The sequence below is a fragment of the Sceloporus occidentalis genome, unplaced genomic scaffold (assembly GCF_023333645.1).
Source record: "Sceloporus occidentalis isolate IW3139 unplaced genomic scaffold, rSceOcc1.0.p SCAF_15, whole genome shotgun sequence".
Lineage (NCBI taxonomy): Eukaryota > Metazoa > Chordata > Lepidosauria > Squamata > Phrynosomatidae > Sceloporus > Sceloporus occidentalis.
In genome coordinates, this window is record NW_028316995.1 from 15,389,611 (window position 1) to 15,406,356 (window position 16,746).

The window sequence follows — 16,746 nt, forward strand, 5'->3', positions numbered from 1 at the left end:
CATGCTTTTTCTCATGGGGAGAAAATATTAAAATATATTTTTGATCTAATCATTGAAAGGAGAGAGGCATACATGTATGCTCTGGGTTCCTCGGTTTCTGGTGGTTGACATGACACTTGGGACCTCTCCTTCGCCATTAGTTCTGCCACTGTTGGCCACAGCTGCCATAACGATAACATTAGCTTTAAAGTGGGTCAAGAACTCCAATGCTACATAATTGCACTTATGAAGAAAGAAAAAGCGTATATGTATTTTTGAGACCGGCTTTGTCTATATACCATGGGCCATGTTAACGTCTTGGTCTTTGCATGATTATTTTTCCCCTTCAACTTATTCCTCACTTGTTAATATTTAATGGCTGTTGAGCAGGGTTAGAGGTTACGGAATCACTTTAGGAAGGGACATCGATATGTACAGGCCCCCGCTTCTCTCAGGTAAGGTAGTCCCTTGATAGTACACTAAATATCTCCAAAACACTTAAAACAAAAAGTACAAGTGATAAGTTTTTGTATAATATTAAGTATAACCAAGTAAAAAAATCTTTTGTGCCACTGAAGGTGTGAAAAGTCACAATTTTCTAAAAGTAATGCATAAGTCTGTATTGAAAAAGTTAGTTATTTTAAGTCTGTCATTTAAATAATGCGGCATATTTTGTTTTTTACATTTTATAGAAAGCCTTCCTGAGTAATCAGTTGTTTGATTGTCAAACTAATTATTTTCCAAATTCATTCAGTTCTCGTTAAATAGAATTCAATTAAGTTCCTAAAATACAAGAGTATCGTTATTTGGTTTGCTTCAATTATTTGCAAGTTGCTATGGAAATGTTCTTTTCTCTTGTTTCTGAAAAACTATGGGCAATGTTTTTCTAATGAAAATTTGGCATTTTGGGTTTTGCATTGATTCCTTTATGAAGGCAATATATACTCACTGGCCACTTTATTAGGTACACCTTGCTAGTACCAGGTTAGACCTGCTTTTGCCTTCAGAACTGCCTTCATTCTACGTGGCATACTTTCTACAAGGTGCTGGAAACATTCCTTACAGATTTTTGTCCATATGCACATGATGGCAACACACTGTTGCTGCAGGTTTGTCGGCTGCACATCCATCTCCCGTTCCACCACATCCCAAAGGTGCTCTATTGGATTGAGATCTGGTGACTGTGGAGGCCATTGGAGTTCAGTGAACTCATTGTCATGTTCAAGAAAACAGTTGGAGAGGATGTGAGCTTTGTGACATGGTGCATTATCCTGCTGGAAGTAGCCATCAGAAGATGGGTACACTGTGGTCATAAAGGGATGGACATGGTCAGCAACAATACTTCGGTAGGCTGTCTCGTTTAAACGATGCTCAATTGGTGCTAAGGGGCCTAAATTGTTCCAAGAAAGTGTCCCCCACACCATTACACCACCAGCCTGAACGGCTGATACAAGGCAGGAAGGATCCATTCTTTCAAGTTGTTTACGCCAAATTCTCACCCTGCCATCCGAATGTCTCCGCTGAAATAGAGACCCATCAGATCAGGCAACGTTCTTCCGGTCTTCCATTGCCCAATTTTGTTGAGCCTGTGAGAATTGTGGACTCAGTTTTCTTGTGCTTAGACAGGAGTGGCACCCAGTTTAGTCTTCTGCTGCTGTAGCTCATCTGCTTCAAGGTTTGACGTGTTGTGCGTTCAGAGATGGTATGCTGCATACCTTGGTTTTAACGAGTGTTTATTTGAGTTATGATTGCCTTTTTGTCATCTTGAACCAGTCTGCCCATTTTCCTCTGACCTCTGACATCAGCAAGGTATTTTCGTCCATACAGCTGCCGCTCTTTGGATATTTTCTATTTTTCGGACCATTCTCTCTAAACCCTAGAGATGGTTGTGCGTGAAAATCGCAGTAGATCAGCTGAAATACTCAGACCAGCCCGTCTGGCACCAACAACCATGCCACATTCAAAGTCACCTAAATCCACTTTCTTCCCCATTCTAATGCTCGGTTTGAACTTCAGATTGGTTGTCTTGGCTACGTCTACATGCCTAAATGCATTGAGTTGCTGCCATGTGATTGGCTTATTAGCTATTTGTGTTAACGAGCAATTGAACAGGTTTACCTAATAAAGTGGCCAGTGAGTGTAGATTTTGTGTCCTAATTTCCACTCTATATTTTAAGACTGGCACTATGGTATAGATCTATATGTATACAGTATGATACTACAGGCTTTGGGCAGTGTGTGTGTGTGTTCGGTAACGCACATCTTTTATTTATTTTTTTATTTTTATTTTTTATTTAAAAGTCTACGATCTGCTTGCTTTGGACATTTCATAACTTCTTCATATTTATAATTTACCAGCAGCTAACAAGTATTCAGCGCTAAATGAAAATAATTACGTGACGCATATTTAATGTCTTTAAACAAATACCACCTGTTTGGAAGGTTTCACGACACAGAAAGTAGATGCTGCCAACCAAGATGTGAGATGTAGGAGCAGGTGTTCACTTCTCTGCATCATTTTCATTTTGTCTCATTCTCCATTTCACGTTATGACTACTGAAGTATGTTTATAAGATTGTTTAGTAAATACAAATCCCGTTTTTTCTCACCTTGGTTCTCATATGGTGTTTTACATTTATCCCCGCTTAAGTAAAATGCATCCAGTTATTAATTTCAATCAGATTTAGAATAAGCTCACTTCATTATATTCTTACTGTTTTCAGATAATACTCAGTATTCAGTCTGTGGGAGAATCCAATTCCAGTCCTAAAAAAGCACAAATATAGCATGATATATGTCGTTACTGAATAAAGATGCATTAATTACCCAATTACTTCATTAAGGATGTCCTAAAAAAAAGAAAATTACTCAGATTGTCCGCTGCGGTCTGAATTATACACCTCTAAGCCAATATAGGGCAGTATTTTACAAATAATAATAAAAAATAGCTAATAGTAGAGGCAAAAAAAGCTTCCCTCTTCCTTTACATGAATTATACAAGCGTTTATAGTTGCAGGACAGCAAAGAATTAACCTGTATCTTTTTTATTATTTTAAAATTGTTCTCTTTGCCTGAAAATCCATGTTCCACCTTTATAAATATAAGAAACCCATTGTCAACTAGTCTCGGATACACTTTGTAATTGCTATTCCTTATGGCTCCTGTCAGCCAGTTCATCCAGAACCAGTCTCAATTTTCTCTAGAGAAATTGAAGGCTGGATGAACAACAAATGTGTCGTGTATAGACAATATGAGCATTATCACGCCAATGCACTGCTTACCATGCACATCCGTGGAGGTTTGTGCCGTATCAGTGAGAATTGAACGTACAACTTCATATATTCCTACCCAGCGCGTAAACATCCCAGGTTCCGATCCCCAACCTTAAACCGAGGAAGTTCTTAATGATACAAAAATGACGGCATCTACTGTGATCTCCCATTGTCTGACGGAACGTGACGTTTGTTCCTGGCCGATCATTTCCCAGCTGGAAGCAGTTTAAAGTCCAGTGGATTAGAACACAAAGATGATCATGAAATTAAGGGGAAAGCACAGTATTAATGAGGCACTTTAACGGAGCAGTCAGGGGGCTTCATGACAGAGTATATTTCAGTTTAAATGTGCACACAGCCACATAACCAACCTTGCAGGATAACAGTGGTTTGTTTTTTTTGCATGATTGGGGAACCCCACATCTATTACACAGTTATGGCTTCCATGAACACAAATTGAAGATGTCTGGCTTAACTGGTTTTCCACGTTAGGTTTTTATCTTAAAAACAGTCACCAAATAGTTGTGCATTCAGTCCGGATCTAGTTTCACGTCTTCCTCATATTATGGTCACTTGTACTATATGCGTTCCATCAGGGGAAGGCGCTTTCTGCCATGTTAGAAGAGAAAGAATAGACCAGGGCTGCCGAGGTTCAGTCCTCAATGTGTTGCACAGCACTGGAGTACACTTTCCATGCAATTTTGCAAACTCTTTGCTTATTGCATGTCTCTTTTATGCGCTGCACTAAATGAGGACACTTTAACAAGCAGAGTCATGTAATAAGTACAGTAGTCTACAGACTTTATGATCTGGGTGCACAAAGTATGTCAGTGGGATTCAATACCCCTGCACGTTTCTCCTTCAAGAAGGGCCTTCAAAGCTCCTGAACTGTGGATAATGATTTTCTCAAGTTATGTTTAGACCAAGTTCATAGATCTTGTCCCTATGAATTTTAACATCTCTCTTCAACATAGCAGAGAATCCCAAAAGCCTAGACTGATGGCAATGCTAGGAGTCAACAAATAATAATAAATGATACTAAGCCAGGGAAAGTTATAGCATAATTACCGAAGGTTTAAGTAGCTGCAACAAAGAGATGAACGTATATATATATATATATATATATATATATATATATATATATATATATATATATTATATATAATATATAACACACACTTATATATATATATCCGTTTGTGCTGGAAATCGGCTACACTTCAATGCCTTAAATGAATGAAAATATGTTTTGGAGAGTTCAGCTACCAAAATATTTCTTGTTGGCCTTAGTATGTAGGTAGTAAGTGTGTGTCTTGAACTCCTGTGCATAGAAATAATAAAACCAAGAAAAGATTAAAGTTAACCTCGTTGCAATCCATTAATGGTATCTGAGTGCGTGATTTTGTGTCGCGCACCCATTTCCAGGCTAATCTAATTGGGGTGTTTGGAATTTTTTTTTTAAAAAAGATAATAAAAAACATGCTAAATGTGTCAAGGACAGGAGAAACAATATTAAAGCGCTATCCCATTGTAACAAAGCATTATGATAGACACAATGCATGTATGGAGGAAGAATGCCACGCTGCAGATGCAAGGTTCCACGCACAGACAGGGAGCTAATAGCTGTTTAAGTCAATAAGTCGGTGGCCATTATCACAGGGTGTATTACTCTGCGGTGAACCCTGCTGAACCTTGGTGATAGAGTATCCATGAGCGATCACACATATTATTCAATGCTTTTATATACTTACAGCAGCATGCACTCTTCCCCTTTTGAGTGCCATTACAGAGTAATGCATTTTCCATATGAAAAAAATTAGATTCATTCTTTCTGGAACGCAGCGTGTTAAGTCTTCTTTTTTTTTTTTTTTACATTTAACCTTAAAATAGGCAGCCATTGAAATATGTCATTTTGTTCTAAACAGGTATAGTTAGATATCCTGATTACCTGGACGGTTTCTTTCTTTCTCTTTTTGTGAAAAACTTTTAATTTAACAGAACATTGTAGAAATTTGTAACAAACCTTTTTAGTACTGCTAAGAATGTTTTCTTTTTTCTGTTTAGCTATGTAGCGCTATGTTAGTTACAGCATTCTAGGGCAGCAATGGCATAGTCATCTCCCATCAATACATTTGGCCCATGGGTTCCCCACTTTAAAGTCCCCTACACAATACAAAAATATCTCTGTTTGTACTGCACACTATGCTGTGATTGGAGAGACAGATCTTTAAATACACATAAATAATCTTGCCATTTGTCCACATGTTAAATGCTTTGACCTGAATGGGGGGGGGGAATGCATCAAGTTTTGAACGTTTTTATATTAATTTTGTGTATAACGCTTTGAGGTCCCGCATTTTTTGCATGTGCCTGGAGCGCTTGTGGTGGACGTTTCACCATATATGCATCAATGACGTCCACAAGCCTAGTGTTGGACATCGCTGTCCTTGTTACGGACACTTTGACTCTGCTTTTGTCTCCGGTCTTTTCCTTCCGGTCATTCAGCCGAGATGGAGGAATTGACAGCTGAATGGTTTCACCAAGTGAGACATAATAAAATCCCTGAAGATTCAATTAACTCCTCGCGTCTTTCTTGAAGCAAAAGCTGATTAGGAGACTTCTTGAAATACGTATACGTTACCGTCATTATGAAGGGGATTAGCAATGCACCAACACACAGAGGGCCGCATTGCCTGGTAACGTGCATCCTCTCCCCGCGCTCTCGTCCCTGGGTAATTGCCTGTAGAACAAGTTGGGTAATTACAGAACATGGCTGTCAACGGCATGTAGAAAAGAACACCTGCATTGTTACACAGCTCTCCACGGACAAGACGTGGTTCAGGAACAAGATTTACCTAGGCTAGGCTTTATTTAGCAAAGAATTGAAATAATGTCTGTATATTTTGAAGCCGTGCAGGCAAACAAATATGAGATAAAGTTTGTAAGTTTGTTCATCTTCTGGCGATAAATTCAGCCAAACACAGACCACCACAACCTTCTTGGTGATTACTTTGCAGGAGAAGATCTTGAAGAAATCTACGCTACATTTGTTAAGATCCCTTCTACTTGCCCCAATATAAATATTGCCATGTGCAATAACTTCAGCCCCTGTCTGGCTTGGTCTGTGTCTGAAACATGTCAGCTCACCTTGCCATAGCTTGAATAGACCGTAATGGCTTCTTGAATTCCTATTATGTATTCTCTTGCTAGTTCTATTGGTTTTTTTTTGTGTCGTCGACCCTGTACTTTTGATTTAAGAGCAGCTCCTTGAGACGCAGCTGTCACACAGCGTGCCGAGGAGATGCGACCGCTTGTATTACCGTCTCGAGAATTTCAGACAGAAAGCACGCACAGGTAGCCTTTTTCAGTAGATAGTGTAACGCACGCCTTGTGTGTGGGTTTTTAGGCACAAAGGCAGTATGTGAGCTGGAGAATCTAAAATACTATGCATTCACTCGGCTGGTTTGGATCTATAGTGTCTAAATGCATTAAGATGCTTTGGAAGGCTCTTGCAGGCTGTGTGCATTCTGGTCTATAAAAGACTCCCTGTAATAAGGAGCAAGTATATATATTTCTGTAAATAGAGGAATTCAATACAAATACTTTATCGGCTTTTTTATTTGCAGCAACAATATCCTACACTTGCTATAAAACCCATTTGTTTCCTTCATTGTTAACGTTCCATTAGGAAGTATAATAGGGTATTGCTGGCATCACAAAAAATACAAAAACTGGGGCGCACAACCTAAACAACATCAAAGGCATACGCATTCATATTCCTGCTGCTAGAATAGTAATGACCAGTGAATACATTTGTGTGTTTTTTTGTTTCGTTTTGTTATTTTTGCTAGATGAATTTCCATTAAACTGTATAGATTAAAACAAATTCAGGTATTAGACAGCGGAGGCTACACAGAGTAGTCAAAGCCATAGAGATCTATGCTGAAAAGTTTAGCATCTAAATGATGTTTTTTGAGCAATGAAGAATTCCTCTATTTACAGAAATATACATACTAATTGTGCGATTGTTATATTTTCTTTACAGATTCCATCTAAACTTAATATAAGTAGTGTGGTACCAGTTGGCCACCAGTATCTGTAAATTTTGCTCACAACACTTTCTTGTATTTGACTTGGTTGTGGAAATCACTATTTGAGTCACCACAAGGCATCATCTATTCTGCGGTATGAAAAAGTTTCCCAAACTTTCCGGAAAAAGAACACTTTCGTACTATCCTATTACCGCTTTTAGTAATACACGGAGTATTGAATTGTAAACAAACGACCATCCTTCATCCCTTCGTTCATTGGAAGAACGTGTTTCAGTTTCTAAGACCCAGTTTTTAGTATTTTTGGTGTTTTTTTTAACGTAAAATTTACATATAAAGCCCTCATTTAGCATCTTTAAAGGCAAGTGTAGTTCTTTGTAAATCCCACAACTCTTTCCATTATACATAATACAATATATAATGTCATAATGCATTTTTGTTCTTAAAATTGTGCAGACTAACAGGATAAATGGTCAAGGATAAAACGGTCATCTGGTCGCATGAAAAAACAGGCCACTTGATGGCTTCTTCTGGAGAATATGAGCCTGATTTTCTGTGGCAATAGCCCCCCACACACTTATTTCTAGGCCAAACCCAAATACTGGTGTTCATGGAACACAATGGGTTGGTTTCTCCTGAAATACATCCAGATAAAAATATTATACACATAGATGTGCGATTTAAGTCCGGTCTTGAACCGTGTGTGTTATGCACCAACAATTCAGCATATTTCACTATTTCTGATGGGATGATGGTTTTGCATTAAATTCATGCTAACCTTGTCTGTGACTCTGATCCCCATCAGTATTTCTGGCTGATCAACCAGGTGATAAGCTGCAGAAATTCAGTTGGAACAGAAAGTTTCCGCTTCATTAGATCTGTGTGGTGGCAACGAACCATTTTGTGGTTAGTGTTTTAAGCGTCTATATTGAAATACCTTATTTTATTGATTGCGAATTTAATATATCCAGGAACGCCAACAAAAAATATAAAAAGTCCCGTTCTTTACACGGAAAAGGTTTCTCTTCCTCTTATCTTCTTAACCAACATCGGTTTAGCTTCCTTTTACCTGTAGAATTCTTCATGGCGTTCTACCTGACTGCTCAGCTTTTGAGGACTCTATTATATTCCCACCAGATATATAGTGCAGCTTACTTTTTAATTTGACTAATCCTTTATATATTAGATCCTAGCATAGCTTTCTATCTAAGCACACCGATACAGTATTAAACTAGAGATATGCAACCAAGAAGTTTACAGCTGGGATTATCCTTGTTCTGATCCAAGAAACCGGTTATTTAGTAGTTTTATTAGAGGTGCATCCTATAATGTTAACTTATTTTTTTTTATGAATTCCTACTAGTAGATTTTTTTATGTTGAATATACATGAATATGTTAATGGACTGAATAAACATTGGGTTTTATTTAAATATTGATGCTCCTTCAAAAGGTCATGTCTTCTATAAACTTGACAAGAGTGTCTTAGGCTGCCTTATATTAGAGTTTCTAATTCGTATAAATTGAATTGTATTTATTATAAAAATGTTCCGGATTGCGCCATTCAATTTAATTTTCTTTTGAAGATTGCCTTAGCAAAGCAGATTCGAGGGCTGCGCAAAATATACTGGGTGCTATTTTTGACTGACCTAATTATGTTACTAAATCATTTGAAATCCTAGACTTAACCACTTATTTTTAAATCAACATATTGATTGAATCCCTAGTTTCTATGGGAACGGAGCGCATTTTTGTGTTCCATCCTGTTTTCAGAGGAGGGTTGGAATTCAGACGTTTTCCAAGTATTCTGCCAGATAGATTCTATTTTTAATGCAGAAAAACGGCACTCAGAGGAAGCCGTGCGAAGCCAGTCGGTGCAGGGTAAATGATTACATCAACAATCTCATCCCCAAAATAGTATTTTTATTATTATTGCTTTTTTACATAGATTCAAATGCATTTTACTGCATGGAGATTGGACGCGTATTCTTTAGTTACTGGAATTAGAGACTTAAACTTCTGTCTTAAGTCGTTCTGCGGTTTTGTATGCATACAAATTGTACACACCTAGAACCAATGGAAAAAAAGGGCGCGTGTTATACACTGGTGCATGTTATACGCCGATAAATACGGTATTTTAACTACCGTATTTATCGGCGTATAACATGCACCTTTTTTTCCATTGGTTCTAGGTGTGTATAATTTGTATACATACAAAGGAAATTTGAGTAAAAAAGTTTAAATAATACAAAACTCAGAGACACACACATTAATTTTATATATTGCCAGTATTGCCAGTATTTGAGAGATTACCTACCTTTCGGGAGATGGTATGAGTCCTCCTTATCTTCCAGCGTTTTACTTTTTGTGCTGATGCCAGGGCCGGAGTGACGTCATCCCCCGGCATCAGAGAGAGCGTGCGAGAGAGCTGTGCAGGGGAAGATTGTGCGGCTCTAGTATATTTTTTAATTTTTTTTTTACGTTTTTATAAAGTATAAAAAGACATCGTTACACATACATAAAATACAATGCTTTAAAAATACTTAACCTCCACTTATTTTTTGGCTGCTCTCCCTTTAAATAACTAGAATATCAGGTGTATTTACGCCGCGTTCTCATTTTTGTGTTCTCCTTTGAAATATTGGAGTGCAGCTTTGTTGAATGCCGTTCGTGTTTTCCCAGCAATCATTCAGCTTCCAATAACACAAACTAATTTAATTCCTTTATCTTTTTTTACTTCTAACATCTAACAGGTGTGTATTAGAATAAATTTGCATGCCGCGATTAATGTTCTTCTTCAGGCCCTCTTGTATGCTCTGTCATCATTATGTCCGTATGTGTTTTCGAATATTCCATTTTCACATGTAAATTATTTTAATAAAATGATGGTATGACAATGAAAAAGAGGAATTTTAATGCCTCACGCTCCTCTGTTATATAAAAAAAAAAGAAAAAAATAATGAAGTCAAAATACATAGAACGAAGCTTTTCCCTTTTGAAGTCTTTTATAAAGAAGCGTTTTAATTCAGGTTATTGTTGTTTAGACAGAAACTGGGTATCTTAAAATTCCTTTGATTGCTCCAAGCTGAATGAATACCTTAAACTGGCTATGGCAGCTTCACAAATAACCCTATTTCAGCCAAAGTGATACTTTTTTTTTTTTTTTTTTTTTTTCCTAGGCATTTTTTAAACAGATAAAATCCTTTGAGTGGCAGATGCTGTGAGAAAAGGCAGCAATATTTATTTGAAAGAAGCTTATGAAGGAAACATTTCTCTTCTTTTCTGCCATTGCAATGTATGCGTCGTCTAAAGCATGCGTTTTCCATAACGTTTGAAAATTAAAGTGTGATTTTTTATTTATTTTTTGGTTTACAAAAACCTAAACTTCTCTAAAGTGTAAGCTTGCAAGCCGAGCCCTCTTCCCCTAATGGATCGGTTTGTCGAGGTCTGTCAATTCTAGTTTTGTCTGACCCTTTAAATGTATGTACTGTATGGAGCGCTGCGTAAATTGTTGGTACTGTATACATAAATATAATAGCATTTTTTGGAAGCTGTAAAGTTCAAAGGGTTAACTAATAAGACGTAAGAAACTTTCACATGGGAAGCGCCTTGTAAAATGTTAAATAAACTGCTAAGTGCTGTTCTTCGCGTGCTGTGTGTTCAGCACCACGGACAGCTCCCTGTTCATACAGCTTCACTTTCCTAAAGGCAAATGCCTATGATTAATGTGCTTTGTGCCTAGCCAAGTCCGCAAAAATAAATAGAAACAACTGACAATGGATTGATATTTTATTATTATTATATACTTATTATATAATTTTATTATTCTTATTATACTTTTACTTGGACATGGTTGTTTGAATTTGATGGAACAGGACTTTTTTTATATTACCTTTGCAACCTTTTTTTTTAACTTTTTTTCTTTTTAAAATATGAAAGAATAATAAAAAAAAGGCCAGTTTAGTAAGGAGTACCTATTTTAACTATTACAATTTTAACAGTTCTAGACAGATTTGACAATAAAACCCCTTTCTATAGTATATAGTATTTTTTGTTTAGTGTTTTTTTTTGGTGTGTTTTTTTACATCTGGGTGCGAAACTCATTTATGTAGAATGAATCTTATTTAAGCACTACCCTCAAGCAGGCTGCAGAATAAATGAGTGACCAATGAAGCCCCCTCAGAGGTCCTAAGGCTCAGGTGGCCATCTGACATAAGTTTAGCTGAACTCTTTCAGTAATTTGTCACGCCGGCGTCTGCCCCTGCTGCTCCAGCACGTGCCGGCTTAGTGTCAGAGTGCCTGCCCGCCAGAAGGCCACTCAGACCGTGCACCCTGCTGTTAGCGGGACCAGAGGCTTTTCGGAGCAGCGTCTTATGTAGAGCCCTGGCAACGGTCAGGCATTGAGGAGAACAAGCTTGCTTGTAATGAGCTGTGAACAGCACCAGGAGTCCCCTAGAATAGGGTCCAGGCGTGTGTCTCTCATCCAAGAAGCTTCAGAGGCTTATTCATTAACTAAAAGTAACAGGGAGTTCAGCCAGCAATGTTCACATTACATTGTCTAGTGGGTTTTTATAATAAAATATTCCCTTCTTTTTGTGGAGTAGGCAGGAGCGTTAACTTATGCCGTGTGCCGAAGAATTTCTTTTACTTATTACGGAGGTAAAAAATATAGCATGCAGCAAATTTCTGGAGTGGTGTTGCTTTGGTGAAACCCCTTTAATGTTCATTAGATCCCGATTGTACGTTTTAAATTGTGCGATAATGCCGACATTTTTTCGGCCGTGAAATGTTTTCAGCTTGTTAAAGTTGAGTAAATCTTCCTCCTGTTTACTCTGCAGACATTGCGTATTTTTTCTGTAGTACAAAAGGGAAGCAATAATAATGTCCCCTTTTAAAATGTTTATCACTATTTAATAATAAGCGGATGTCTTGCTACGGGAGTCATTTTCTGAATAGTTTTAGTTCCTATCTGTCCTTACGGGCTTCTACCGTACGCCGATTTTCACATCATTTTAAACATTGACGGTCACGGGGCTTGACTAACTGAATTAGTATGTGGCTAGCAGCAAAAGCATTAGGAGCCAGGAATGGATGTGGCTGTATAGATCATTATGAAATAGTTAGCAGCCATGGCTATTTCCAGCCCTGGATGATTGGATTCTTATTTTCTCAGAGCAGGTTACTTGTGAGGTTTTAACACATCAAGGAAATAGATTGTGATAAAGTTACTACCCTCTTATCAGTGTAATCCGATGTTCAGATGAATTTTGGGTGTCTTCCCATCTTTTTGGGGAGTAATTTAGCACAAACCTGTTTATTCCCCCTTTGTGAGTGATCCGTTACCATTAAATTGTAAATATTATTCAGTAACCCCATTGTTGATTATTTTCGATTTGCTTTTCTTTTATTACAGCTTGAACACAGTGGTCTGTGAAATGCGTTGGCCTGGGGATCAGCAATCTTTCACACCAGTGCATGATTTAAGAATATTTTATTATTGCTATAAATGACCTTCACAGTATTATGCATATTGTACTGTTCCTGTGTCTTTCCTTAACTTCATCTATCCAGTTATGAGGAAAGGGCTCTCTACCTTGAAGCAATAATTCAGAATCACAGGGAAATGATGACGTTTGAAGACTTCGCATCTCAAGTATTCTCTCCATCCCCCAGCTACTCACTTGGTGGATTCGGTGAGTATACACAGTTCACCATATGCTTAGATTAGTGGCTATAAAGTATTATAATATGCATTCTTCATTAAAATGCTGCTACACACTCTGCAAAAAGTTTTGTTTAAGCCTTGTGCATTATATTGCGTTGTATGCCACCGGTTACCCTAGGTGCTTTATATATTTGTAGGGTCTGATTCCTTATACACTTTGATGTGGCGGAATACATAGGACTAGTCTTCTAAACGGGACGGTATTTATTTAAAAGCCTGATTCCAAACATCTGTTTTAAATGCCATGCTTGTGTATCATCCTTTTAAGTGACCCTTCAGTATGTAAACCCATGCTGCTCTGTTCCATTCCTTCTTCTTCTTTTGCACTTCTGTCTACAGACCACAAAGCTCGTAGTCCAGACATACACCTGTTTCTCACAGATAACCGCCGACAATTTTTAGGAGCACATTCGACCTCCTGAATGAACTAATGAATATCAAAAGCAATGAAGACATTCATTTTAAGTCGTTTTTTCACTCCTTTCTTTTTGGCTCTTCTTTTAACCTCCAAATCCAGCGAGGTTAATGAACTCCCTCTCCCAGCACCGGGCTCCCATTTATTTCGATTCTTCTGAGAGCTGAATGGCCACACTTGAATCTTTAGTTGCTTATTGGGGGAGCAGTCGGGGATGCCCCTCACAATGGAAGTCGTTGATGTTAATGCTAAATGTGGATTAGTCTGCAGAGACACGAAGGTCTAACGGCTGGGGTATAATTTCCATAGGACAACAAGGCACAAGTGCACAGTCTTATTGTTACTCAAAGTAGCCCGTTCTTCGCTGAGGCGGCACTCTCATAACAGCTTGCACCACCTTCCCAATTAGCCACAGTTTAATTCACGATACATATTAACGACACAAAAGCATAGTAGCTTCTATTCATGTACCTTAATGAAAATATAAAACATTGTTGGCGTTTGTTTTGGTTCAAGACAAGATTTACCAAAAACCGTTTACGGACTCACAATTGGTAAATGATTATCCTCATACTTGTGTTCTGTTATGGGACTACATGGTTTATTATGTCTGCCACATACACATAGAAGTATCCCAATGGTTCCAAGTGTCCCGTACTTCAACATTTTGTATAGTTGGTAGTTCCAGAAAGTACTACATTTCTATAGCCGTTCACGTAGAAATCCAAAACTTATTTCCTCCCCAGGCTCAGTGGGAGTTGGTGAAACGGAATATTTACCAATTAGGATCAGTAAAGTGAAGCAAAACATGTTGTGAACTGCAGTCATCAGTCACACTTACATATTGGGAGTTTACATTTATGTAGGTTTTTAGACTTTTCAGCGAGCTTGCCAGATGGGCTGTGCGCTGAGCTATTAAGGTTTAAATTAAACCTATTGCACAGATACATATTCTGTATTACAAAAAGCAAATATATGTATCCTACTGTGTAATTAATAAATGTTTCTCTACGTTGCTTTTTTCCCCCTAAGCCCTCATTTGGCGCTGTTAATACATTTCTCTGATCAAAACTACGGTGGTAAAGAAAAGAAATGAAATTCAGTTAAGTAAATCGCAGAGAAAATCAGCCATGCGTCAATGTCCAACACTGCTGGCTTCAGTCCTTGTGCGTTTCCCCAGCTTTGTTCAGAGATAAGAGCTGTGTGCATACACTCGTAGTGGCCGCCAGTAGCAGAAGGCTTTGGAGATAAGCAAGCTGGCACAAGTAAAGGGAACCAATGTTATTTACATAATCGCGCCCTGCTTCCTGGAGAGGCGTCAAGAAACATAGGGATGGCCTCTATTTATCTTTGTTGAACTGGAATACTTAGCGACATTAGAAAGAGCTTCAAACTCGGGGCTTTTCATTAGTGCTAATTCCAAATCCTTTTCTTTTTTTCTGTTTTCATTCTTTCACTTATTCCTACATTTTATAGAAGTAGGACAGGTGCAATTTTCTTGTTCGTTTTTTTTTTTTTTTGCACACTGCCAAAAAAAAAATATAACAGCGCAGAAATAAAATGCCTAAAAAGATAATTAGCTGATATGGTGATCTGAGACGTTCTTCTGATTATGGAGAACTGAAATTGGAACGAAATGAAAGGAGTATACCTGTGTGCTGCGATACACAAATGTAAATCAAGAGGTTTTATTTTCTGTTCATATAATATAAAAAGTTTTATTTGTATAAAAAACCCTGAGATAATGAAGAGGTAAATTGTTGGTCCAGATTAAGATTTGGCATACTGTCGGGCTACCGCTCTATGGCATTATGTCCTGTATGTCCCCATTATCATAGTTCTGTCCCCTTCATAACTTTACAGCACATTATTTCCACTGTAAATACCGTATTTGCTCGATTATAAGACGACCCCACAAATCTGAATATTAATTTAGGAAAAAAAGAAAAAGCCTGAATATAAGACGACCCTATAGGAAAAAAGTTTTACCAGTAATTGTTAATTCAGCTAAACAATTTTTTTTTGTTTTTAGTAAAAGCTATGATTGAGAAAAATATTTTGGTTTTATTTCCTTCTATTTTCCAACCTGCCCCCCAGTTATGCACATCTGCCCCAGAAATGCCTTATACCCTCTATATGCCACTGTGCCCGATGATATGCCTTTTAACCCTCTAAATGCCACTGTGCCCCATGATATGCCTTTTAACCCTATATGCCGCTGTGCCCCATGATATGCCTTTTGACCCCCTATGTGCCACTCTGCCTCCAGAAAGGCCTTATACCCCTATATGCCACTCTGGCATTTAGAGGGTTAAAAGGCATATTATGGGGAAGAGTGGCATATAGGGAGGTTTAAGGCATTCAGGAGGCAGAGTGGCGTATAGAGGGTTAAAAAGGCATTTCTGGAGGCAGAGTGGCATTAAGGGGGTTAAAAGGCATTTCACAGAGCACTCTGCCTCCAGAAATGCCTTATGCCCCCCACTTAACACTCCCCCCCCCCCCCAAACTTACCGGTGCTTCTGACTTCCCTGTCATGTATCCGAGGCAGCGTGTAGATCCCACGCGCTTACGCTGCAGCCGGAAGGAGGCGTGGCTAGCAGCGGGGGTTGTCTGCGTCCATCGCGAATCGCGTAGACATCTACATGCTGACCCAGCTACACACCGGGGACTCAGAAGGGGGCGAGGGGGGGGGACAGGAGGATCCAGGTCCCCTGCAGCTGCGGGGGATCTGGATCTTAGTCGTCTTAGTCAGACCTATTTGAGGTCTGATTATAAGACGACCCGATTATAAGACGGGGGGTATTTTTCAGAGCATTTGCTCTGAAAAAACCTCGTCTTATAATCGAGCAAATACGGTAATAACCATACTTTAACTGAGCAGCGTGTATCTGATTGAAACCATCTTTGCTCTCCAAACTGCCGGAATTAGCGTGAACAAGGATTCTACCCAGGCTGGCCGATCAGTAAAGACAAACTAGTAGGCTGCCTAAAGCACTGAGCTGGAAGGTGCTGCAACTTTGAAGTTCTTTCTAAGACAAAACCAAGGACTGATTAAAGTCTGAATCGTTAGATCAGGAGAATGGCAGACTAGATGGTCCAAATGGTTCTTATGTGTCTGCAGATTCCATGTTTCATCCCAATGTCAACGAGCAAGGGCACTCTGAAGGAAGGCTCCAGAGACATAGTCCACCCAAGGAGGTTGACATTCTACTGTGTCACAAGCATCTTCAGGCCTGATTTCTGCTCATTGGCCCATTTTGGCATAAATCTGTAGCACGGCATTAGATAATTTTATAAAAGGAACTTGT

At 38.5% G+C, this 16,746-nt stretch overlaps 1 protein-coding gene across 1 annotated transcript in view; it reads left to right on the forward strand.

The window, feature by feature from the left end:
* Positions 1-16,746, forward strand: part of LOC149303293 (ral GTPase-activating protein subunit alpha-2-like) — a 143,850-nt gene that overhangs the window by 115,126 nt on the left and 11,978 nt on the right. Inside the window, exon 39 of the mRNA XM_089481423.1 lies at positions 12,870-12,991. Coding sequence (XP_089337549.1) covers positions 12,870-12,991 — 122 coding nt within the window. The remainder of the gene's footprint in view (positions 1-12,869; positions 12,992-16,746) is intronic.